Source organism: Lygodium microphyllum, chromosome 13, assembly GCF_053477565.2.
Source record: "Lygodium microphyllum isolate KBCC chromosome 13, Lygodium_microphyllum_v1.1.10, whole genome shotgun sequence".
In the NCBI taxonomy this organism is placed as follows: Eukaryota; Viridiplantae; Streptophyta; class Polypodiopsida; order Schizaeales; family Lygodiaceae; genus Lygodium; species Lygodium microphyllum.
This window is the reverse complement of record NC_141147.1, coordinates 134,700,682-134,726,470: the sequence shown is the minus strand read 5'-3', so window position 1 is coordinate 134,726,470 and position 25,789 is coordinate 134,700,682. Positions and strand designations below refer to the sequence as shown.

Below are 25,789 nucleotides of genomic sequence, written 5' to 3'. Positions count from 1 at the left end.
CTTTCTAGAACCAAAGGAATAAACCTTAAAAGCGCATGAATGCTTTAATGATGTTGACGAAGGTAGAAGCACATGCTACTTAGGTTAATAGACAAAGTCTAGAAAGTGGATGAGGAGAATTCAATGACATACAGCCCCTCAGGATGTATAGATGCCATCATGGATGTCATATCCGTATTCAAATCTACTCTCAAAGGTTGCTTGTTGACCCTTGCTACCTCACACCACTCTTAGCACGTATACACATACAAGGACACATGGGAATACATTGTTTTTAATTAGAAGGATACATATAACTTGTAGTTCATAATTTCAACAAACAAGGTAAAGTAAACATGACCCATCTATATGATCTTAATGGTGACTTCCCTTATTGTCACATAATCATCTTATAGTGTTAATTCCACAATGTGGGCTTAGTCATCTTTTAAGATCATAGTTCATGATTTCAACAAAGAAAGGTAAGTAAACATGACCCACCTATATGATCTTAATGATGACTTCCCTTATAATACATAATCATCTTACAGTGTCAATTACAATACCTCGGGTCATTTTTGGTTGTGATTAGATTCAGTGTACATATCCCTTGATCTCATTGCGGGCACTCATGTGATTTTGTGAATTACAATAAGTCTGCTGAATTGTTGGTTGACCCCTGATTAGTCACATGTTCTGTGATTATACCCCTGGTTGATCACATATTCTGTTGATTAGGATTCAGCAATTTTGCTCCAATGTCACAAAAATCCATATGCCTTGCGTGCAAGGTCGTCTCTCCTGACCTGAATTTGGAAGGTAAACTTCTAACCACAATCACATGTGAATCTAAGATATTAGCAGGAATCTCATGCATTCAGAATCACCATCCAATATGAGCAGGCTTGTAGTTCAGAGGCCCCCACCAGTTCAAATTAGTTGGTCCCAATACTTCAGACCCTTCTTGATCTTACTCCCAGTCCCAAATACTTGAGGAACATGCCTTACAGGTTTGAGCTGTACAGCTCTAACATCTGCTGGGTCTGGTAACTGATTTGGTAAGGGTCGATTCATGCTATGACACAAAAGATTTGAGTGCAGGGGCAAACTTTCGACCTGGCTGCCTCTTTTATTGGTATAGAGTATATCCAGCAGAAGCTCAACACTTCCACCCTTGAAATGTTGGGAAAGAGGCAACATCATCAGTCGTGAGTGGTGGGTGACAAGGATTGAATGGCCGCTACTCGACCATCTAATCTGCCATGTATACCACTTCATTCAGCTTTGTACTTGCAAAGGAAAACATGTCAGTTAATGTATTCACATAACATAGAGATGGACTTACAGTTGGGTGACGCATCCATATGCATTATCTGAACCAGCCCTACTCGTTGAAATCTTGATAATGACTTGCCTCAGTGAGCACTTGCTGCTGCTGATCCATCTTGGAAACACTCTCTCATCCAGGAGGGGTACCCTGTCAGGGTGGAAGAATACAACATGGCCCTATCATGTTGAACACCTTCCTTTCTGATTATGCTGCTATAGAGTCTCTTAACAAGGATTGACAACATTTTCCATAAAACCAAGTTACTTGTCTCTACTGGACGGATCTTGCATAAAAAGAGACCTTAACCATACACCAGAGCAGTTTGAAGCTTCTCCCAAAATTTTCTGAGTCAAATCAACAATGCACAAATTGTGATTTCTGGTCCTGTCCCAACTATCATCCTCTTTGCTCACTCTCTTGCCAAGTCTTTAGATTTTAACTTTTGAAAAGTACGTTTGGTAGGGCATCAGCAATCATTAGTTTGTTAAGCTTGGTTTTGACTTCTTCCTTTGACTACTCGAAATTAAGATTCTAAACAGTACAAACCATCATCTACTCTTCACCATTGCTTATATTCCTGTAACTTATTGAGAGATTGCTTACTGCAGGGCTTTTAGTGAATGAACAACCTGCTTCATTGATGGCCTGTCTAAAACAGAGACCTTGGTGCATCTGATAGCAACGTCTAAAACTGCGTGCAATTCTGAATGTTGTGCTGTATCCCATAACCCAGGAGCAAAAAACGTTGACACAATTCCTTTTTCATGCAATTCACATGCCCATGCAACAATGGTAAAACCATGGCCATAAATTGCAAAAGAAGGATCAAGTGATTTCTTTCCAGAGAGCAGCTCTAAGAGGAGGACGCCATAGCTGTAGACATCTGCCTTGCGGGATAAGCGGCAAGACAGTGCATACTCAGGAGCAACATACCCATAGGTGCCAAATACATCTGTGGTCGTTGTATCTGATGTAGTAGAAACCCTTGCCAAGCCGAAGTCACAGAGAAATGCATTCAGGTTGTTGTCTAAAAGAACATTGCTGGGCTTAATGTCTCGGTGAAGTACTCTGGGTGAGCACTCATCATGCAGGTAGAGTAATGCTTGAGCAGTATCAATAGCAATCTTCAATCTCTCCTTCCAACTCACAAACCTTCTCCCTCCGTCATGTATCAAGCTTTCCAGATTCCCCCCTGGCAAGTAATTGTAAATCAAAAACATTTGAGAATCACTGGCATGATACCCTATAAGTGTCACCAGATGTGGATGTTGCATCCTCCCTAAAGTGCGTATCTCTGCCTCAAACTGTTGTGTTGCCCGGAACCTCTGGACACAAAGCTTTTTGACTGCAAGAAACCAACCCGGCCCAATTTCTGCTTTGTATGTTGATCCAAAACCACCAGTGCCGATAAGATTGTTCAAACTGAAATTTCCAGTTGCTGCAACAATATTACTGTATGTCAGCCGGATGTCAAATTGCCTGAATAGAACCAAGTCTTTCCTTTCTGATGGGTATCGTCTGTCAAAATGTTTTTTTCTTGCACATCGGTACAAGAGAGCAAGCAGAGCCATTACAGTAGCAATAGCACAACCTGATGTTATGGTTGCAATCAAGAGAGAGATCATGCTCTGGGATTTCTTTGCCACACTCTGATCTTGAATATGCAGCAAAGTTCCCTGTGGCGGGGGCAAAGACGGCAGAAGGGCAGATGCACAACTGAACTCAATTCATTGCTTCTGTATGGCATGCACAGCACCACAATTTTCTCAGCATATGGACAAGAATGATTGCTCACAATCATCATATGCATACCCCGACAAGAAGACCAATCTAGCCATTTACTTAGTGGACTGCCACTGTAAAAGCTCAGCATGTAGAGATGGACATCCTGTAATAACCAAGCCAAGATCATCTGGTAACAAAGCTCCTAAATTACAGGTCAGTGTAGTGGAACAGGTTTGTACCTTGGTGGCCACTTACAGACTCCCAAAGAGAATGGCACTAATCAAATGCAGCCATAGGCTGGCAGGAAGTCGACTTGAAAGATCCCCTTTTATTTATATCCAGATACTCAAATCCTCTTTAACAGTTTTCAAGCATTGTAGCGAAAACCCAAGACAGAGTTTCAAGCAGAGTTGAAAACCTCAAATCCTCTTTAACAGTTTGCAAGCACTGCAGCAAAAACCCAAGTCAAAGATCTTCAAACAGAGTTGAAAACCTCAGGATTACTTGGCAAGGTTAAGGACCAGCTAAAATTGCAGACAAATACTTATGTTTCACCCTTTAAGTGCTGCTAAAGGCATCCTTAGGCTCATCCAGAGGGTGCCACTGTTAAGTTTGTACTCAAATGCTTTGTCAGAATAGTCAGCTATGGATTTCAGCAGTTACTAAGCTGTGAAGGAAGATTTCAACTCCAGCATTCCTCAAAACCTAAAAAATCTAAAGCATTTGACCAAAATAACAAAATATCAAAAGATGTCGGCCCAAAAAAGCATTCATTTATACCACAAATGATTCCAAATGTAATCATTGCCAAACACCCTAGGTAAATTACCAGATAGAAGTTTATCTTCCCAGTGTAGGCTCTAGCTCTTTATAGGCATTGGTTCAATGATGGAAATGTATTGTTAAATGACAGATGGATGACTAGCAATTTGTAAGGGTTCCCGAAAAAAAGAACCAGTAAGCTTCTCAACAGCCTGTTTCAAGCCAAAGTTTCCTACAATCTGGAGCAATGGCACATTCAATATATAGGAAGTTATATGCAAGATCCCAATAAAGAACTTCCAAATATTCAAATATTCCAGCCTCCTTGAGAAAGGAATGACACTCACAAAAATCCTTATGAATTACTCATAAGGACTGAAACTTGAACTATTCTGGGTGTGTTACTGTGGGAGGCAAAGTTTAAACCTACTACAAAGGTCCTGTTCAGTTGTACATGATAAGGTAAAAAGACTTCCAAGAGAGACGGTGCTTAGGGTTGCCACTTAGAGAAATAGTGCTTAAGAATTATTTGGAGATCACAGGTCCAGATTTAAGAGGCATCGAATGCAATTTTGAGAGGCTTTTTGAGTTTTCCATGTGCTAACTAACTTACCTTTGGTCGTCTCATCAGTCAATGTCCCTTTTGCTAGCAGATAAGCTATAACTATTCTGAAGCTTTCCAAATCTGTAGCTATTTCTGAAGCTCTCCAAATGGGTTGCAATGCCCTTAGACAAAATAAATGGGTTGCAAACCCTAGGAAATTCTCTGCTCAGAGAAAAGTCTTCTTTGGGGAGTCTTCTTCTTCAAACATAGGGCTCTAGGAGCTGAAGGTTCTCTTTCTCTTTGCATGGTATTGAAACATGATCAAGTGTCCCATGTCCTCCCTCAGAACCTGAATGAATTGACCAGCCAGGATTCCTACGCAAAAACCTCTCTGGACTCCTGATTCCTGAATTGTCTTATTCTCAATAGAAGAAAGAGCCTAACCTTATATATGAATAAAACTTTACAGAGACTGCATGAAAGGTCTTTAATATCTCTAACCGCACGTCATGAATAACAAACGCAACTAACAGAAAAAGATATGGACAATAGAGATATAAGAACAAGGCATCAAAGTGGCAAGGGACTATTCCCCTCATCAACAAGAGACAACTCCCCACCTTTATCTCTTCTTCCCCTCAAGTCTCTGAATTATAATGTTGAATGCTGTTGGCCAAAATTATCAGCCATGGCAAACAAAGCAAACAAGAGAAATGGGATGAAAATTATCTTCCTCAAAGGTCACCTCAAAATCCCAAATCCCTAAACAAATCAAGCAAACACATTTCCACATGGTTGAGACTGTTGGAGGTTTCTCAATGCAAGCCTCTCAGTTACTTGCCTATTCTCAAGTGCCCAATGCTGTCAAGCCTCCAAATGAGAAGCAATGATGGGCACTGGATATTGGTAATGTTGTAGTTTGGACATTTGAAGGGGTGTAAGCTTGCAGACTAAATGGTTATAAGATGGCCCATGTGGATTTGACTATTGGTCATGTGAGAAAGAGTAAATGCATTAAGGTAGTGGAATATACACCTAACACTCCATGCATTGGGTGGTGAGTCATCAAGGGCCCCTATCATCAGGTTTACAACATTAGCATTGGCTAAGGGATCCCATGGGGAGCCAATGGTCCCCCGGCCTGGCAATGGTCCAGGGGCCTAGCCCAAAAATATAGCACTATTCCCTAGATTGCCATAGGTAGCAGTGACCAATAGGTGGGTGAGACTGCTTGGCAACTAGTCTATTTCAACCAACTGCATTTTTCTATGAGTAACCAACCTCCGGCACTCCAGCACTACATACATTTGGGCTGCCCTCCAAACTATCATAGCTATGGATCACTCACACTTCTATGCTCAATGTCCTCCATCCAAGATTTGTCCAGATCACCTTTCATGTTTGTACAAGCACAAGGTTGGAATCCATTGGATAGTCATCAACTATCAATTATATCATTTTGGTATAACACTCCCCTTTAAAAAACTCTTCTAATTTCCTTTACTTTTGTTTGTAGACTGTAGTTATCTTCCCTTATGCCATGTCTTCTTTCAAAGAAGGAAAACCTCAGCTTCCCAAGGGCCTAACTAGACAATTTATCACAAACAAACATCCCAAGGGCTAAGAATGGAGCAGACCAATCTCTAGACAATTTCTACAAGGACAAGAGTAGACTTGGGCTACCATAGCCTCGTCTGTTGAAAATGATGCAGTGGATAACATCATGTGGGAAAAATGGAGCAATAAATAACCCAAGTTTATAAAAACAATGTTCACATAGGCCTAAGTACTAAAGAAACGTGAGGTAGGACTCTTTGATCATGGCATGGCTGCAAACAGACTTGCCCTAGCTGAGTGAAGCCCAAGGCAAATCCTCTTAGCTAGAGAGGGCAGGCAAAGTTGCAATCAGAAAAAACCATGGGACATGGGAAGGATGATGGCTCCCTTATGGCACCTTTAACTCAAAGTTTCATTCCCTAGTTTTTGTCTACAGCCTGCATATCTCAACTTCTAGTTTAAATGTAGTCATTCTAGGAAAACCCAAAACTAAGATGCTTAGTAATTGCAAAAATCCAAAGAGACCAACTTGGTCACAAATTGACGTTTATGCATCATAAGGGTTTTTGCATATTCATCACAAGAAATCCTAATCTTCCATTCACAAACATGTAAAATTACATGGCACAGCAAATAGAATCTGAGGAAAGAAAAGAGGGTACACAGCAAATTAAAGAACTGAAATTTCTTTATTTATTTGCAAACAAAGTGATACAATGATAGCTTTGTCCACCCAAGCACTTCCACAATGAAGTTTAGATGGCAATCTAGACAAATTCTGGGTGGAGAGCTTAAAGCATGCTGGATGAACTTTGGCCAGGTGAACGGATGGATGATGGTTCTAGGAGGGTCTCTTAAGGTGGTAGGTTGGCATGACGAACATACCATATCATTAACCTTTGCTAGTCATCTAAGACTATTCCAAAGAATATCCCTTTACCATCAAGCCAAGGGCATAGCCTCCGGCCCTTGGGACCCCTTAACCAAGAGCCGCCTCTACAGCCCCTAGGACCCAAAATAGGGATCCCTAATAACTCCCCCATCCCACAAAACAATGCGCAATGAGTTTGGAGTTACTACCAACTTAACCACTCCAACTAACCCATAACCTGTAGCCAGACCCACGTAGGTCATGTTAAGCTAAAAAAGATGTAGACACACTAACAACTTGATTAGCTCATTTGAACAGCTCCAAAACTCAAAATGCTACAAAGTTTTTCTGTCTCATAAACTTTGGTTGGTTCCTCATCTATAAATAGATGGGCTGCATAGTCACTTGTCATCCTCATCAGTTTCTTTCAGTCATCAGCTGCTGCCTACATTGCACTGCTGTCCACACCCCTGCTAGCAGATATCACAATTCATGGAGTGTTCTCCAGCCTTCTACTGCTGAGCATCCTCTTTGCAGCTGTTGCTTGCCTTCCTTGGCATCATACGGAGCTGTTCATCATCACCGACAACTGTGTTTTCATTGTGCAGCTGCCACCCCCAGTTTGGAGCAGGTGGCTGCACCAACAGCAGCCATGTTTTTACTCTGCATAATCCATACCACCTCCAGGAGCAGTTGTCCACACAGCAAGTCAGTATTTCAGTCTTCAGCCTGCATTTTGGAGCTGCTGCCACTGTGTTTGACTGCCCAGCAGACGCCCTGCTGCTGCCCTCTGATCTCAGCCCATTCCAGACAGATTCATCACTCTGACTAGTGTTTAGAGCAGCTGATCACATTCAAAGACTGCCTGCTGCGTTTCAAGATCTGTTCAAGCAACAACACTCTCTCAAGGATGTCATCAGCGTCTCTGACTCCTCTTCCAGCTCCCCTCCTTCCCACTCCACCCAAGACATGCAATTTTAAAGCTCATTGTACTCATATCAGTATAGTCTATTTATTCATTCATTCTCCATTCATTCTGAGGTCTATTGTGTTCATTGTGCTCTTATCGTACTCTTTTGAGTTTTCATTCTCTGTTCAAGCATTTCTTTATTAAAGGTATTTCCAAGACCTTCCTAGGCTTAATAGTAGAGTTTTGTTGTGCTTAATGAAAAGATGACTTTAAGATTTTCATCTATTGATAAGGAAAACTTTTTTGTTTCTTATGCAAGTTGAAATTGAAGATCTTGAAAACTTTCTTAGAAGACCCAACAACTCTAAATCACTAAAGCTTGGGAAAAGTCAAGGAGTTGGCCACTATATTAGAAGTTTAAATAATCAAAAACTATCGTAATTTATCATAATAGATACTCAAGCTCTCCACCCTCAACCTTGAAGAAATGGAAATCAAAAAAATGATTGTATGAACTTACTCAAGAGTACTATGAGCTCATAAGGATGAGATATTTGAGAGAAGAAGGAACAAGCTCAAATGCTCTTAATGTACCTCAAACAACACCTTTGGCATACGAGTCCACTCACCAAGATTACTACCCAAAGGATAGTAGTCAAAGATTTCAAGTTGGTGCAGATCCCCAAAAAAAGAAGCACACACCTATTGAGCTGAAAAATGAATTAGAAACTGATTAGCTCTTCAAAGCAACTCCAAAACATGTAAATAAGTTTCATTAAACTGTGTGTTGTCCTAGAGAGTCTCTATGCCCCATAAGCCAAATCCTAATTTGGGAGGATCCACTCATCTACAAATAGAAGGCCCATGATGGACCCCTCGCAATCACTCATACCTAACACCCTATAAAAGGAAGTCATGGTAATCACGATCCCACGGACCCTCTACTAGAAGAACTGCTCATTGAGACACAAGCGTTGCATGGCTTTCGCCTCCTCTATCTCATGCTCATCCCACTCATTCCATAGAGTGGACACTACCATCTTGTAAGACGAACTGCACCTCATAAAGGTTCCAATTGCAACCACATATAAGCAAAGCAAGTTGAAGAAGGCTTCTTCGACTCAAGCACCGTGAAGAGGTGATGACTAATGTAGCCTTATGCGCCACCCTCTTCATCCATTTGAGCTTCTGTCACAACTCTATAGAAACAGAATTTGTATCATTTTTCATTAATTTGTCTATATAATGATTTATTAATTTTTTTTCCTTTGCACTAATTAGATATAAAAAAAAGTGCATTGGAGCTGGCCACTGATGAGTGGTCACAGGTTATGGTGGACCCACGCAGTGGGTTAGAGAAAAGATAGTTCACACTTCCACCTATATGGTCTGATTGGGCGCCTGTGACCAAAACTCACGCATATCAGGGTTAGACTCGCACACAGAAAGGATTGATGCCTTGAAGTGTGGGCTAGATCCGCCAGAACAGACAGTTACAATCAACAAGATGGCATGATCATGAAATGCTTGTACAATGTGCATGTGTGGACTGAAAGCTTGAAATGCACATTTCTTTGCATAGGAAAGTCATATGAAGATTCTGATACCGTTTTTTCGATGTACAGGGAAAAAGCTTTCATATAACACCCATATTAGGGGATCCCTAAATTTTAGGAGGTCCCTAAATTTTAGGAGCCTCGAATTAGCCTAAAAATGCTAGTCCTAAAAAATAGGGATGTCATTCTAAAAATAGTAAATTCTGTACTTTGACTGTGCTTACTAAATTTGGTTGTTTCTATTCTTGACAGTATTCAACCCAAAAAGGAAGGCCATAGAGAAGAGACAAGTGTCAAGACACTTGTCACACAAGTTTCCAAGTGTCCCACCACTTGACACATCCCATGACATGAGACTGGACACTTGTCTTGTGCTACTCCACTTTCCCCTTTTGTACTAGCTCTTCCCTCTCCTATAAATAAGAGCTCGTTTTTCTTCATTCAGCATCATTTTTCTTTGCTGTAAACTCATGTACAGCACCCACAGATAGCCAGAAACTGGCCCCATCCATCCCCATCATCCTCCCCCACTTTTCCATTATCAAATTCCTCCATATTCCCTCTTCTATCATTGCTGTTTTACAAGACAGCAAGCCTGTAAATTCATTACAGCACCTCCTTCTCGAGCCCTTTCTTCCATTTTAGCCACAAGAAGCAAGCCCTATCCATGTACTGCTGATCAACGATGGAGAAAGGCTGATTTCCCCTCTTTCTTCTCTCATACTGTAAAGAAATCAGTTCTTATCATTGCATAATAGATAATGCATGTGTGTTTATATATCTTTGCATGATCTTGTGAGAGTGAGAATTACTTCCCCTCACTCTCAGGTTGATTGTAACTAAGCTCTTCCCTAAGGGACTTGGGTTGAGCAGAAATACATTCCTTCCAGGGGGGTTGCCCATCTTCAACCCTCAATCTTGTCTCCATTACTTTTACATTTTCATGGCTGTAACTTTGTGAGTAATTTTCATTTTCAGCTTTAAGTGTTCATTCTCTTTTATATTAAATCTCGAAAACAAGTGAATTTCATAATTGTTAAGCATACTACGTTGTTCGGGGCGTTTACAGTGGTATCAGAGCTTTGGCTCGATCCTCACCCCAACACTGGTAGTGCTTACAATTATAAGTTTGTTTGTTTTCAGCCCTTGCATTGAGTGCTTGAGCATATTTTTCTTAGAGTCTCAATGGATCAGTCGAGTGCTATCCTTCAAGCCATTCAAAGTCTTAGAGAGGAGAATCAGTAAATTTGTGAGCAACTTCTCAAACTAGAAAAAGTTGAGAATCCCAAAGAATTCAAGGAAAGAAGCCCATCTGCTTCAAGGAGACAAAGCCATACCAATGAAAGGAGCCGATCAAGAAGTCCAACTACTTCTAAGAGGCAGTCCCATTCTACTTCAAGACAAAGAAAGAGATCGCGTCGAAGCTCATCCTCTTCTTCAAAGTCATCTGGCGCCTACTCTGATGGACCCTCTTCTAGTGACGAAGAGTCACATCCTTCTCGTGGAAGACCTCATCATCGTCAAAGGCGTCGATATTCTTCACCCTCATCTCCATCTTCATCCCCATCAAGCACTTCATCATCTTCAACCTCAAGATCCGGGTATAGACGAAGGCATAAGAAGAAGAAGAAGACTAAGTCACTATCTCAACTTGAAAAGAAGATCAAGTTCAGTATGTATGATGGTTCCCGAAATCCTGATCTTCTTCTAAAGTTTATTCGTCAATTTCAAATTTTGTATGGTCGTGACAAGTATAAAGAAAAAGAAAAGATTAAGTTTACAGCTTTACATTTGACCGACTTAGCCCATACTTAGTGGACGGGGTTGGAATATGATCATGCTGCCCCAAAATCATGGCAGTCCTTTGTTCGCATAATACAAAGCCAATTTCTTCCTGTTCATTTCAAAAGAGATGTAAAAATGGAATGCGATCGGCTTTGGCAAAGGAAAAATGAGTCACTTGGTGACTATACCAAGAGAATTTGGGAGCTACTTTTGAAGGTCCAACATTTCAAGAAGATCAGCAGTTCGGAAAATCTTAGAAAGTTTCAAGGAGGTTTGCATTTTAAACTTCGTATTGCTCTTAATCATTATCATTGTTCTAGTCTCAGGGAACTCATTGACCATGCTGAGACATGGGAAATGGAGCACAATGACAACAAATCATTCCAAAAGAATGATAAGAAAAGAGTAGCTGATGATGAGGAGTATTCAGCCCCAAATGAAGGACAAAAACAGTGGCAAAAGCAGCCATCAAATCAAAAGAAGATGAAGCCCTATGCACCTCCTAATGCTTCTCAATTTCGCTCCAATGCATACCCACAAGCAAAGCAACTTTCCGAAGAAGAAAATCAGTGCTTCATGAAAGAAGGGAAGTGCTTTAAATGTGGACAAACAGGCCACATAGTGAAGCAATGTCCAAACAAGGGACAAAGCAAGGTTTCTGACAACAAGCCTAAGTCGCCAGTGAAAATCAATGCTATCAGTGATGTAGTTGCAAACACAACTCACACTCCAAAGATGCGCAAATTATTAAAAGCTTGGGGATAGTCACAAGGTAAGCAAGCACTATTCTTGATAGATCTTGGGATGAATGAAAATGTCATTTCCTTGCAATTAGCTAAAGAGCTTGGATTAAAAAATGAAGAGATGGACACTCCGGCAGAAGTTCGCCAAGCTTTAAATGCCGATGAAGGTGACACAATGAAGACTGTGACACCCTACATTAGCAAGCTCAAGTTTCAAATTCAAGGCTACAGTGACGAAGATACCTTCTGTATCGGAGACCTTGATGGTTGCGATGTGATTCTTGGCATGCCCTGGAATCATAGAGTAGATTCAACCATCTTCTCTCAGAAAAAAAAGGTAGAACTCACCAACAAAGACAAGAAGTACGAGACCCAAGCTGGAGTTTCTGGAGACACCATACCTATGGTAAGGCATATGCAAGTCTCTAGAACAATTAAGGATTGTGTTCAATGTTGTTTGCTTTATATCACTGATGTAAAAGATAATATGAATGCTGAAAACCAAGAGCGACTTCCGCTCTTGGAAAAGTATAAAGATTATTTTTCAGAAGATCTTCCTTATCAACTTCCCCCAGAAAAACCAGAAGACCATCATATTGATATTATTCCGCGCAGTTCTCCTCCTAATATAGCACCATACCATGTGAGCCGTCCTCAACAAGAAGAAATCAGAAAGCAAGTAGAAGACCTACTCAACCGTGGGCTAATTAGGCCAAGTAGCTCACCATTTTGTTCACCGGTTCTTCTTGTTTAAAAGAAAGATGGCACATTCAGGATGTGCATTGATTATCGAGCCCTCAACAAAATCACTGTGAAGAATCGGTTTCCTATTCCCAGAATTGACGACATTTTGGATCATCTAGGAGGCTCAAAGGTTTTCAGCCACATTGATCTAAAGAGTGGTTATCATCAAATTAGGGTAATACCACAAGATGTACACAAAACTGCTTTCCGCACTTCATACGGTCTTTATGAATTCTTGGTGGTTCCTTTCGGATTAACCAATGCACCAGCCACCTTTAATCGAATGATGGAGCGCATCTTTAGAGAGCATCGACAATATGTCAATACTTTCTTTGATGATATTCTTGTCTTTAGCAAGAATGAAGAGGAGCATCATCAGCACTTGGAGATTGTTCTACAATTACTTCAATAAAATCAACTCTTGGTAAATGGTAAAAAGAGTGAATTTTTCATGCATAAAATAAATTACCTTGGGCATGTCATCTCTTCTGAAGGGATTCAGATGGATCCTGAAAAGATCAAGATAATCCAAGAATGGCCTCATCTTCATGATGTACATGAGGTGCGATCGTTTCTTGGCTTATGCTCTTATTACCGCCGCTTCATCAAGCATTTTGCACATATGGCTTCTCCACTTCATGACCTTACAAAGAAGAATACCTCTTTCCAATGGAAGGAAAAAGAGAAGGCAGACTTCACAAGGCTGAAAACAGCTCTTACTTCTGGACCTGTTCTTATCATTCCAGATTTGGTAAAACCATTTGTGGTGGAAGCAGATGCTTGCGGTGATTGTATTGGTGCAGTGCTAAATCAAGAAGGCCATGCCGTAGCCTTTGAAAGCCGCTGTCTAAATGATGTGGAGAAAATGTATGACATTTATAAAAAGAAGCTCTTAGCAGTGGTTCATGCTTTGAAGATATGGAAACATTATCTTTTAGGCAATGAATTCCTTATTAAAACTGATCATCAGAGCTTGAAGTATTTCAAGACTCAAAAGCATTTGCAGGAGAAACATGCAAGATGGGAAAATTTCTTGTCTATGTTTCATTTTCAAATTATGTACACTCTAAGGAAACAAAATGTAGTTGCTGATGCACTTTCTAGAGTGCCTCGCATTGCAACTATTACAGTGGCTCATCATGAAGATTTTCAAACGATGAATAATACTTATGATGAAGATACTGATTTTGCAACAATTTGGTTAAATTTACAGTAAGGAGGTTCTCATCCAGATTATTCCATCAAAGACCGTTACCTTCTTATGAACAATCGCCTTTGTGTCACTCTTCCTGTTCGACAAAAGGTGCTTAAAGAAAGTCATGAACCCCCTTATGCAGGGCATAGAGGAAGGACAGCCACTCTAAGTGCAATTGAGCGCTACTTTTATTGGCCAACATTACGAAGAGATACACATAACTTCATTAAGGCTTGTCTAGTATGCCAAAAATCCAAGTATGATAGGCAGAAGACTCCAGGATTGTTACAACCTCTTCCAGTGCCCAAAGATCCATGGGAATCTATCACAATGGATTTCATCTCAGGTATTCCAAGAACACCTCAAGGTCATGATATGATTTGGGTCATAATTGATCGATTCAGCAAACAATCACATTTTATTCCATATCATAAAACATTGATTTCCGCACAAGCCGCAAGACTTTTCATTCAACATATCTTTAGATTACATAGTATGCCTTCTGAGATCATTTTAGATAGAGACTCCAAATTCACAAGTAACTTTTGGCGTGTTTTATTTGAGAATTTAGGAACCACTTTAAAGTTCTCCTCAGCTTTTCATACTCAAACTGATGGCCAAACAGAGGTGATGAATCTCACTCTTTTGGATATGTTGAAAGCTTATGTTAGTGAACATAAGTCACAATGGGAGGAATATCTTCCATTATTGGAGTTTGCTTACAACAATACAGTGCACTCATCCACAGGGAAAGCTCCAAATGAAATAGTACAAGGTAAAGTGATTCCTCCTCCAATTATTCACACTAAAGATAAGATTTTTGCTGCTGATGAGTTTGCTTCAGATTTAAAAACAGCAATGGATCAAGTTCGAGCCACTATCAAAGTTGCCCAAGAGCGACAAAAGAAGCAAGCAGATAAACGAAGAAGACCTTTGGCTTTTGAAAAAGATCAATATGTCTTGCTAAAGTTTGACAAAAGCAAGCTCAAACAAGGTTCCGGTCAAAATTCATCTTTTCCAAAGCTCTCCAGTAGATATTTTGGACCCTTCAAAGTGATTGAGAAAATAAATGAAGTTTCTTATCGACTTAAGCTTCCTGCTCATTGAAAAATACAAAATGCTTTTCATGTAAGTTTGCTAAAACCTTACATAGAACCAGAACCAAAGGAACCCATTACTGAAGATCTCCCAAAAGTTGAAAAAACAGAGCAACTCTTGGAACTTGAACAGATTTTGTTTCACAAGGATTGAACCACGAGAAGTGGCCTTGTGACACGAAAATTCTTACTAAAATTCAAGAATCTACCTACAACAGATGCACAGTGGATAGATGAAAAATTCATGAAGGATTACCCAGACATTCTTCAGTCATATCAAAAAGCTTTTCAACTGAGGACGGTTGAATAAAAGCCAAAGGGCTGTCACAACTCTATAGAAACAAAATTTGTATCCTTTTTCATTAATTTATCTATATAATGATTTATTAAATTTGTTTCCTTTACACTAATTAGATATAAAGAAAAGTGCATTGGAGCTGGCCACTGATGAGTGGTCACAGGTTATGGTGGACATACGCAGTGGATTAGAGAAAAGATAGTTCACACTTCCACCTATATTGCCCGATTGGACCCCTGTGACCAGAACTCACGCATATCAGGGTTAGACTCGCACACGGAAAGGATTGATGCCTTGAAGTGTGGGCTAAATCCGCCAAAACAGACAATTACAATCAACAAGATAGCATGATCATGAAATGCTTGTACAATGTCCATGCGTGGACTGAAAGCTTAAAATGCACATTTCTTTGCATAGGAAAGTCATATGAAGATTCTGATACCGTTTTTGCGATGTACACGGAAAAAGCTTTCATATAACACCCATATTGGGGGATCCCTAAATTTTAGGAGATCCCTAAATTTTAGGAGCCTCGAATTAGCCTAAAAATGCTAGTCCTAAAAAATAGGGATGTCATTCTAAAAATAGTAAATTATGTACTCTGACTGTGCTTACTAAATTTGGTTGTTTCTATTCTTGACAGTATTTAGCCCAAAAAGAAAGGCTATAGAGAATAGACAAGTATCACACAAGTTTCCAAGTGTCCCACCACTTGTCACATCTCATGACATGTCGTTGGACACTTGTCTTGTGCTACTCCACTTTCCCCTTTTGTACTAGCTCTTCCCTCTCCTATAAATAAGAGCTCGTTTTTCTTCATTCAGCATCATTTTTCTTTGCTGTAAACTCATGTACAGCACCCACAGATAGCCAGAAACTGGCCCCATCCATCCCCATCATCCTCCCCCACTTTTCCATTATCAAATTCCTCCATATTCCCTCTTCTATCACTGCTGTTTTACAAGACAGCAAGCCTGTAAATTCATTACAGCACCTCCTTCTCGAGCCCTTTCTTCCATTTTAGCCACAAGAAGCAAGCCCTATCCATGTACTGCTGATCAACGATGGAGAAAGGCTGATTTCCCCTCTTTCTTCTCTCATACTGTAAAGAAATCAGTTCTTATCATTGCATAATAGATAATGCATGTGTGTTTATATATCTTTGCATGATCTTGTGAGAGTGAGAATTACTTCCCCTCACTCTCAGGTTGATTGTAACTAAGCTCTTCCCTAAGGGACTTGGGTTGAGCAGAAATACATTCCTTCCGGGGGGGGAGAGGGTGGTGGGGGGGAGGGGGGGAGGGGGGGTTGGTTGCCCATCTTCAACCCTCAATCTTGTCTCCATTGCTTTTACATTTTCATGGCTGTAATTTTGTGAGTAATTTTCATTTTCAACTTTAAGTGTTCATTCTCTTTTATATTAAATCTCTAAAACAAGCGAATTTCATAATTGTTAAGCATACTACGTTGTTTGGGGCGTTTACAGCTTCCCAATGTCCTCCATGAGCAAGTCCAAACAATGACTTGCACATGGAGTCCATGCTATTGAAGGAAACTCGGCCTCAAGCAAACAGCCCATACACCAACAATTGGATGCACAATCGGTAACAACTTCCATCACATTTGACGGGCCTACCTACACCCACATCACACATGGCACAAATTCAAAATTATGATAAGAAAAGCTTCAGGGGGACATTAATTAAACTTTATAATAATGAAAGCAACAACTTTAAAATTTAAAAAGACAATGTATACCTCAATGATAGCTTACCGAATGTGGCGGTAGATGAATATCTAGTCATTTTGGTTCCTCTCTTGCTAGTGTCTACGACGGCCCACAAAAAACGTGTCGAGTGGACATGAAACGAGTATGTTGATAATGCCCCATTTCCTATAGTCTCTTCATCCGTCGGTGAGCAACCATATTTTATCCATACGGCCCAAAAAGAATCAAGGACTTTATCAATCATCTTCTTCTCTTCATCAATCTTCTTCGTCCTCATGTCATTCTATGTAATACGGCTCCATCCTTCACATGGGCCCACATTGGTGATGGTTCTCATGATCTTTCTCCATTGCTCGTGCTTTAGGACATTAAATGCAAGATTGCACTCGATCACCGTGCATGCAATCTCAATGTCCGCCTGTCGTTGCCTTTCTCTAAGAAATACAACCGATCCAAGCATATGACCAAGAGCTTGAGAGAGAAAGGATTGCATCTCTACTACTGCATGAGCCTCAAATCTTTGCCTTTTGCCAATGCTCGAGCCGGAAGCGGATGTAAAGTTGGCACCACCAATGGTGGAGGTCTCACCCACATCGGTTGAAGATGCGTCTACATTTGAGACTCCCTCACAAGTAGACATAGGTGTGGGTGTCGTCATCGATGCGCCACTTTCTCCTCCTCTAGTGGATCCCCCTCTCATCTTAGTGAGAATCTCCTCCACAATGTATTAGGGGATCGCCTTGCATACGAAAACTTGGCCCCTCATCTTAGAAATATGAAAAAAAAAAGCCAGGTCACACCACTTATATAGCGCTTTTTCCGCAATACTTGCATATCCAATGATAGTAGTTGGGCTTCTTTGTGTCCTCCTCCATGTGGATGGCTTGTAAGCTGAAGGCCTCATGTGTAACCAGCCTTCCTTCCATGGATGGGTGGTAAATCCCTAATTAAATTGGCTAGGCAACTTCCGTTCCCGAGTGTCTCTGCGCCATCTTTGATCATCAGGTTGGCATTAAGTACCATTAAATGTTACTTCTCTAGTATCACCAACTGACACTTATGGCCAAATGAATGACCTGGGTCAACAACTAGCACCAGATACCACCAAGTACCTATGCGGCATAGCTTATAGCAACTTTTGCCTTGATATCTCATGATTTCTTTGGGTCCCGAGCTCGTAAATTTACTCTAACCCCAGTTACACCTCACATGTGTAACATTTACTTAACCATGTGATTAAAAATTAATCCACATGTTAAGTGAGGTTTCAAAAATATATGTCCTCATGACATCATGCTTCTTACGTATCATGATACCAACTTCCAAGGTATCAAGGCAAGGCCCGATGGAGAGAAGAGAGTCGAGACTTGTCACTCCAATCGGTAATCACAATGATGCTTGATGAGGGAGGGGATGGGAGGAAGAGGAGTAAGAGCTTTAGATGCTTAAAGACCCAAGAGGGATAGGATGGGGAGATGGTGCTTCAAGAGGGAGGGGATGGGGGAAACTTTGAAGAACAATGAAAAAGGAGGGGATGGGGAAAAGAGAAGATGCTTGAAGAGGGAGGGGATGGAAGGTTGGTGCTTGGAGACAAGAGGGTGGGGATAAACCTTGAGAAGAGAGTGAGACTTAAGAGAGACTAGAGTATGCAAATGAGCCCTAAGTCCACAACTCATCTCTTTTTGCCAAATACTGTCCCGGGCCCCCGTGAAAATTCATCAAAATCATGCTACATAACCGATTTTTGTTCGCATGATGGTAGCAAAAATACACCAAAAATATCGTACGGTACTATACGGGCAAACCCGTCCATACATCATATAAAGGCAACTAAGTTCCCAAGGTTGGCTAGGAATTGGTAAATGGTTGCATAAGCCCTGTAGACTTTTAGCGATCAAACTTAATCTTTTGGCACACAAGACATTCTTTGATCAATCGCTCAATGTCTCATCAAAGACTTGGCCAAAAAATATATATTTCAAGTACCTTGGTTGTGGCCAGAATACCACGATGAGCCATGTAAGGTGTCGCATAACATTTTTCCATTACTTTAGGCCTAAAATCTTTAGTAACCCATAACTTATTCTCCATTATAAAAAATCCATCTTTAATAACATAAGAGTTTACCCTTTTACCAAGTTGTAAATTCTTCCAAATGATTTTAAAATCTTCATTAAAAGCATACATGTCCCTCATACTAGTGAAATTTGTATGATGAATCAAAGACACTGCATGAATCTGAGATCTTCTTGGCAGGGCATCTGCTATCTTGTTTTGCCTCCCAAGAATATATAGTACTTGAAAGCTAAATTGAGCTAAATAATTGACCCATCGAATATGCTTTTCAAATATCTTTGGTTGGTTGAGAAAATATCTCAAATTATCATGGTCCGTCTTGATGAGAAATTCTCCACCTAAAAGATAGTGTTTCCAATCTTTTAAAGCTTGAATGATAGCCATTAACTCCTTTTCATAGGTAGTAGCATTCCTTTTTGCATTTTGCAACATTCTACTTATATAAGCAACTACATGGCCCTCCTAGTTTAAGACTACGCCAATGCAATCTCATGAAGCATCACATTGCACAAAGAAAGATTTTGACAAATCAAATATAATAAAAACAGGTTATTTGCTGATATAAAGCTTTAAAAGCTTCCTTTTCTAGTTTGGTCCATCATAATGCCACTCTTTTCTTAGTTAAATTATACAATGATCTAGCAACCACTACAAACCATTTAATTAATCTCCTGTAATAAAATATGCACGTGTCACAACTCAGGAGTGAAAAGTCAAGACTCAATGGTTAAAACTTAAGATAGCTTAACACAATTAAGACTCTATTTTCAAAACTTAAGACAACAAAATGAATTATAATTTATAACTCATAAATCATCTATGATCTGAATTGACATCAAGAACAGTGGAACCAAGATGCATAATAAGTAAAATCAAAATACAATGATACACGTAACTATGTCATGTGAATAATCTATCTAAAGGTGAAACTCCAAAGTCCAGTGAGCACTGAGTACTGGGTACTAGTAACTATTGAGTAATAAGTATCAACATCAATGAACAACCAGCAACTACAGTCTACAATGCTAAGTTGGCTTCTCACTTTAGTGGCTCTAGCTTTTCTCTATGCACGAGTCTCATGCACTGGTGCCGATAACTCCTCATAGAGCATGGAGTAGATATCCCGCTCCTCCTGCAGTATCTCTGAAATGTCACACACATTCTCTATATCAATCTTATCAACGTTCACTTATAAAGATAAACAAAACAAAGATACGAGATAATATTCAACATGTTCAATGTTCATATATATCACAATTTACAATTCAACTTCCAAGCAGTGACAAGTATCAAGGTTAAAAAGTTGATAATACATAATACTATTCATTATCAATTTACTTGTGAAGGTTGAGGAAACAGAGTGGCTCTCTCAAGAAGCTGGAGATTACAATGGCAAAACACTAAATGCTCCAACTAGACAGTTATGAGCTTGTTCCTTTTTCTGTGTGAAAGAGGCTCCATGTGCTCCAGTTTCTCTCAGCAAGCCATGAAGTACAATCTTGCAAAAGAACGTAAATGACAATGTGTTCTATTCAAATTTAAGAGATTGAGGTTAGATAATTGCTAATGAACAAGCCGCAAAATCAACATTTAAGTAGGCAATAGATTATAGAACCTATTACCTAGGTTATATAGTATATTAAATTATCAAGATTTAGAACATAAAAGTCACCAGTCACATAACAAAGTAGGAGAACAATTGCCGTATTTCTTCCACCAAGAGACAAGCTGAAGTCGTATCTCTCTCGGCTTAGCTGCAGTCAAAATGAAAAGAATAATTTTGGAATACCAGCAAATCATCCTCTACTCTCCTCATTATATCTAGATCATCCCTTGTAAGGCACCTCATGTACTCCATAAAACCCTCCTCCAACTCCTCGCTAGTGTACCGCTCCTCACTGCACCAAAGGAGAGACAAGATATGCACAGCAGCATGAATTGGTTTATGGAACCAATCCCATTGTGCACTCCACACTACACAAATCTCATCAACCCTTCAGAGCAAAGAATGATAGATTATACATAAAATAAATTAAAGCAATCATCAACGAGTTGTATACATGGAATAAGATTGGAATAGAATTTCCTTCCACTCCCACATTAAAAGATATATTACTACTCTTGAAAGAAAATCTAAATAAATTTTTATTCCAATCAATGGTTGAATCTATTCTTCTATGCCAAAGTATTCTGAATATAACATCACAATGACCAAGATCTCCCATGACAAAACTCATTATCTACATAATCTCCTATCATAGTTCGTAGTTTCCCAACAATGGAAGTAACTTCAAACTCTATTCTTTGAAAAGCAGCACCAGACCTTTCTAGTGTTCCAAACCTCTCCTTTGGTAGATGTAGAGCTTCAACAATCCGACAATGGATATAATGATATGTAAACCCTGTATCAAAATGAATGAGAACATATTGATTAGCAATCTTACCCCATATTATTAAAAGCTTTATTTTCTCTGACGAAGTTTCATCCTGTTATAAGGATTTTGTAGGTACAATACTTGCTTGAGGTGTCTTTTAGGGCTAGTTTTTATTCTTTGCCTTGTTAGGAAATTGACCAACCAGGTGTCCTTTTTCTCTACAAGAAAAACACCGCCCTTCTCTTGTATATTCTATTAATTACTGATATGTTAGCTTCTTTTTAGATGGCAAAGATGGTATACCTCCATCATTATGCTTTGATTCTTCTTTATCTTACTTCTTTTGGTCAAACATCTTGGTCTTCTTTCTTTGTGGTTCTTCTTTTGAGGCTTTACCCTACTATGTTCACTATAATCTTATCATACACTTTTGAGATTTCTTTCTTTGTTCGAGCATTTATTTACATGTCTCACATGAATGCATATGCATAAATGCACAATGCAATTTTCCCTTTAGGATCATAACTATCTCATGGCTCAAATCCATACATTGTAGCCATCATATCCAAGATGACTCCACAAATAAATTATTTTCAACCCCAATCTTTTAATACACAATATCATTCTAAGTGCTCGATCATACGATACTAAGGTCACTCATCATTGAATACCTATACTCGATATTAATTGTCCATGCGGTAAGTTGAGATCCATCCATACCCTAACAAGTAGGCATATTGTCTACTCTCATTTCAAAACCAAACACATTGATACGGCCCACCCATGCCAAGGCTAATAACTAGCAAGATCCTTCATTTTCCATTCATTGAAAATGGTCTCTTCACATAAAATATCTAGATATTTTTTATGTTCTCTCATCTCCCTATCCTAGAGCAACTTAATTATGACAAGTATAGATAACTATCATGACATAAGATGGATTGCATTGGACACCTCTCAGCAGGGGATATGATGTACTTATTGGAAAACTCATGTTCTAAGAATGCAAAATCAGTAGCAATAACAATTTCCATTCCAAAACCATGGGTGTTGATATGAATACACAAAGTTGTATCATCCTCAAGCCATGAGTTGACTAGTCTCTTTATCACGTATCTCTATAAACTTTATGGCTTACCTAAAGAAATAGTCAATGACCATGACCCTAAGTTCACTAGCTATTTCTGGCAAATGGTGTTCCAAAAGTTGGAAACCTAATTATCCATGTCATCCTCGCAACATCCTAAGACCGATGGACAAACTGAGAGGACAAATTAGACCATAGAGGATATGTCGTCTACATATGTCTCCCATAGATGATCCGATTGGTTATCTTACACAAAGTGAGCTTATTCATAATAGTGCTAAGCATTCGCCTATAGAATATAGTCACTTATACTAATGTAAAACTACCTATTTTCATCAAGCTCAAAGGAGTAAAAATGAAGTTAGCAATTGAATTCGTACACAATGTATAAGAAATGTTAACGATTGCAAAGGAAAGTATTAAAATGGCCTAGCATCGTATTATATGTCTTATGCTAACTAGAATCGTACTCCTCAAGAGCTTCAAGAGGGCATGTGAATTTACCTTTTAAGTCCCAAAGAATTCCAATTCAATAACAATCGCCAAATGCTATAAGTCATCTTTGAGGTACTGTAGACCTTTCTAGATTACCAAGAAGATTAGTGGCATGTCTTGCAAGTCATATTTTTCTCTATACAACAGAGTTCATCAAATGTTCCATAAGGTTGTTGGAGAATTGGCGCAAGGTGAAGTAATAGTCTTGACCAAGGAAGTACCACAATTGAAAAATACTACTCATTACATTCCATCATTTCTCAAGTATAAAACTAAACGATCCACCAGTCAAACCATTTAACCCAAGTATTAAGTGAAGTGGAAGAATCACCCAAAGGTGGAGGCAACCTGGCAATCTGTACATTCATTGAAGAGTCCTTTTCCCCACTTGATCCCTAAGGGTATTGATGAGGACAATGATCATTCATAAGGGGGGAAATCTTATATCCTTTGATATCCAAAAGGGCACTAATAGTATTGGTCATAGTGACCATTAAAGTGACCTAGTGTGAATGCACTAGGGACACTTTAAGATTAATACAATCGAGTCTAAAGTCCTATTGTGCACATGATTGTGTGATCACCACTCTTGGACTCTTGGCCCATAGGCCAATGTTGTACACTAGCATGGTGTAGGCTGGTGGTATGGATCTTAGGGGGTACATTTCACAATATACTATTCATCAAATGCATCTTGAGACTTGAATAGACTTGCCCAGTATAGGAAAAAAAAGATATTATTGCCTGCTAGACTGCTAGAGTTCACTCAGAAAAAGTGATCTAATGTAGTTTTTCTACTCATCAGTCGCAGCTCTAGGGTGACATACCTGCCAAGTACACATGATAAATCAGATCTTTCCAATCTTACACCATGTGAGTGAAAATTAGGAATCTTCCTTCAAAGTCACCCAAGTCCATTTACAATATGAAGTGATCAAATCGCATAGGCTGAAATTTTCACATTCACCCATATGGCGGCAATCATAAATTACCAAAGCTGTGATTGCTGATGAGAGAGTCGGATAGGCAGGCTTCATTGCCTTATGTTTCTAAGTTTGATATATGAATACCCAATACCTTCTCATCCCTGTGATTCTTTGGGGCATTTTTTGCTCGGTTTTCCAAAGAAGCTCCATAGCTCGAAGCATGAAATTTTTATGTTCATTTGACCAACAGTCCTAAAGAAAACATATGTCATCAACTTGAACTGATTGACATGAAGCCAGACATGCGAAGGCCAAGTGGCCATCTTCCCATACTTCAAGGTTATATGGCACCCATTTGATTTCTGTTCTTAAGAGACCTTACAGCCAATGGGATAAACTAAATCACACACTATATCTTATCACATTCTATCTAATGGAGCTAGGCATGTTAAATAGCTTCAATGTTTGGAAGTGTGTGTGTGAAGCCCAGCTGCCTTACCAAGTAGCTGCAAAGCATCCATAAGAAACTTCACAGCACTGGATTCACTGCAAGAATATTGAAGTTTCCCAGCATATGCCTCAGCAAAAATTGTTGGAGTTGGTCTATTGAGTTTATTAAGTCTAAGCAATCGGGATACTTGACATGATGGCAAGGAGCAGGTCTGAACCTAGTGGCAACCTACCAGTGGACAACAAAGTTTAACCCATTCCAACATAACTGTTCCATATGAGACTCGAGTGCTTGATGGGCCAGGGCATGCACATGCTAAAAGGTGGTATCCTTGGAGTTCCAGATCAAACTATGTCATTTGGGAGTCCTAAATGCAAAAGCTTTGCTTCTAATTCATGAGGAAAATGGGAACATTGCATCATGAGTAGGCAAGATTCCAGTGTTGAAACAAGGAGTCTCTGGCACCTTGCAAGGACTGTAGTCAGCACAAGCTTCAAGATGCAACGATTTGGCTAGATTTGTCTCAATCCTCTGTCATAATTACAAACAAAGGCTAAAGGGCTAATTAAATATTATCTACTGCTTATCCAAAATAACGCGTGAAGCAACATGAAAATGTGATGGCAAACCAAAACATATTATATCGGTAATCCCAGATAAAGCATGAGCCAACATGAGAAGAGTAAATCCAAAACAAAGCATCAGCAAACATCAAAAGGTGGTGTTCTTGGATGACAAACCGCAAAATACGATGTAGCTTATCCAACATCAAGCATGAGCAAGTACGAGAGTGTGATGTTCTGCTGGCAAACCCACATACAATATTGAGAGACGAAACCAGCAGACTTGACGTTTTCTTGACCCACCCGAGACTGAATATATGGCTTGATTCCTGTCACGCTAAGGATTCGAGTCCTGACACCCTCCTGATAATCCCCAATCAGCCTTCATCAATTATCCCCAGAAGCCAGCAAGGAGAATTGCAGATTGAAGAAAAACAGAAAAGAACTGGAACATTCTTCCTGACAAGAATTGCAGAAATCCCAGTAAAGGCCTCGTGAGGTAGAAGAAATTCGCACCGATTGCAATTCGTGCGCATGATGAAGCCTCGTGAGGTAGAAGACACGGACGGATCGGGAATGGAGTCGCAGGGGATATGCGCGTTCGCAGGGTTCGAACTCGCACACTCCAAAAACTCAAACCTATGCACCATGACCCTGTTCTCTCTTAACACCTCCCGGGACGGATGCGGGTCGAAGGGTTTGAACTCGCACACTCCAAAAACTCAAACCACTACATCATGACCTTGTTCTCTCTACGGCTCCTACAACTTAACAAGTTAAATAACAAGAGAATCTTCACTTACGTTGATACTTCCTCAACTCTATTGTAAGCTCTAATTTAATAACAAAGGAACCTCCACCAAATTGGCCTTAGTTTTGCAATCCTTTATGAGAGTTGTCAAAGCATTTCTTGCGGAGAAGGAAAGTCAAGGAACATTTCCACTACACCTACCACTAGTAAAAAGGATGTATAATGAACACTTTCAATATA

The 25,789-nt window shown here is 39.7% G+C and overlaps 1 protein-coding gene across 15 annotated transcripts; it reads right to left on the bottom strand.

Moving 5' to 3' along the window:
- Positions 1–342: 342 nt before the first annotated feature.
- RPK1 (receptor-like protein kinase 1) lies at positions 343–25,548 on the bottom strand. Of its 15 annotated transcripts, XM_087691802.1 has the most exons (6): positions 25,315–25,548; positions 24,976–25,161; positions 20,290–20,799; positions 19,944–20,044; positions 1,325–3,481; positions 343–1,236 (listed from the first exon to the last, which is right to left on the bottom strand). In XM_087691802.1, the coding sequence occupies exon 5, from the start codon at positions 2,932–2,934 to the stop codon at positions 1,909–1,911; it is 1,026 nt and encodes a 341-aa protein (XP_087547928.1). In that variant the 5' UTR covers positions 2,935–3,481; positions 19,944–20,044; positions 20,290–20,799; positions 24,976–25,161; positions 25,315–25,548; the 3' UTR covers positions 343–1,236; positions 1,325–1,908. The 15 variants fall into 15 exon arrangements, with proteins under 15 accessions (XP_087547928.1, XP_087547929.1, XP_087547931.1 ...); XM_087691803.1 differs by lacking the exon at positions 20,290–20,799; XM_087691805.1 differs by lacking the exons at positions 19,944–20,044; positions 20,290–20,799 and having other exon boundaries at positions 1,325–3,197; positions 3,274–3,481.
- Positions 25,549–25,789: the final 241 nt, after the last annotated feature.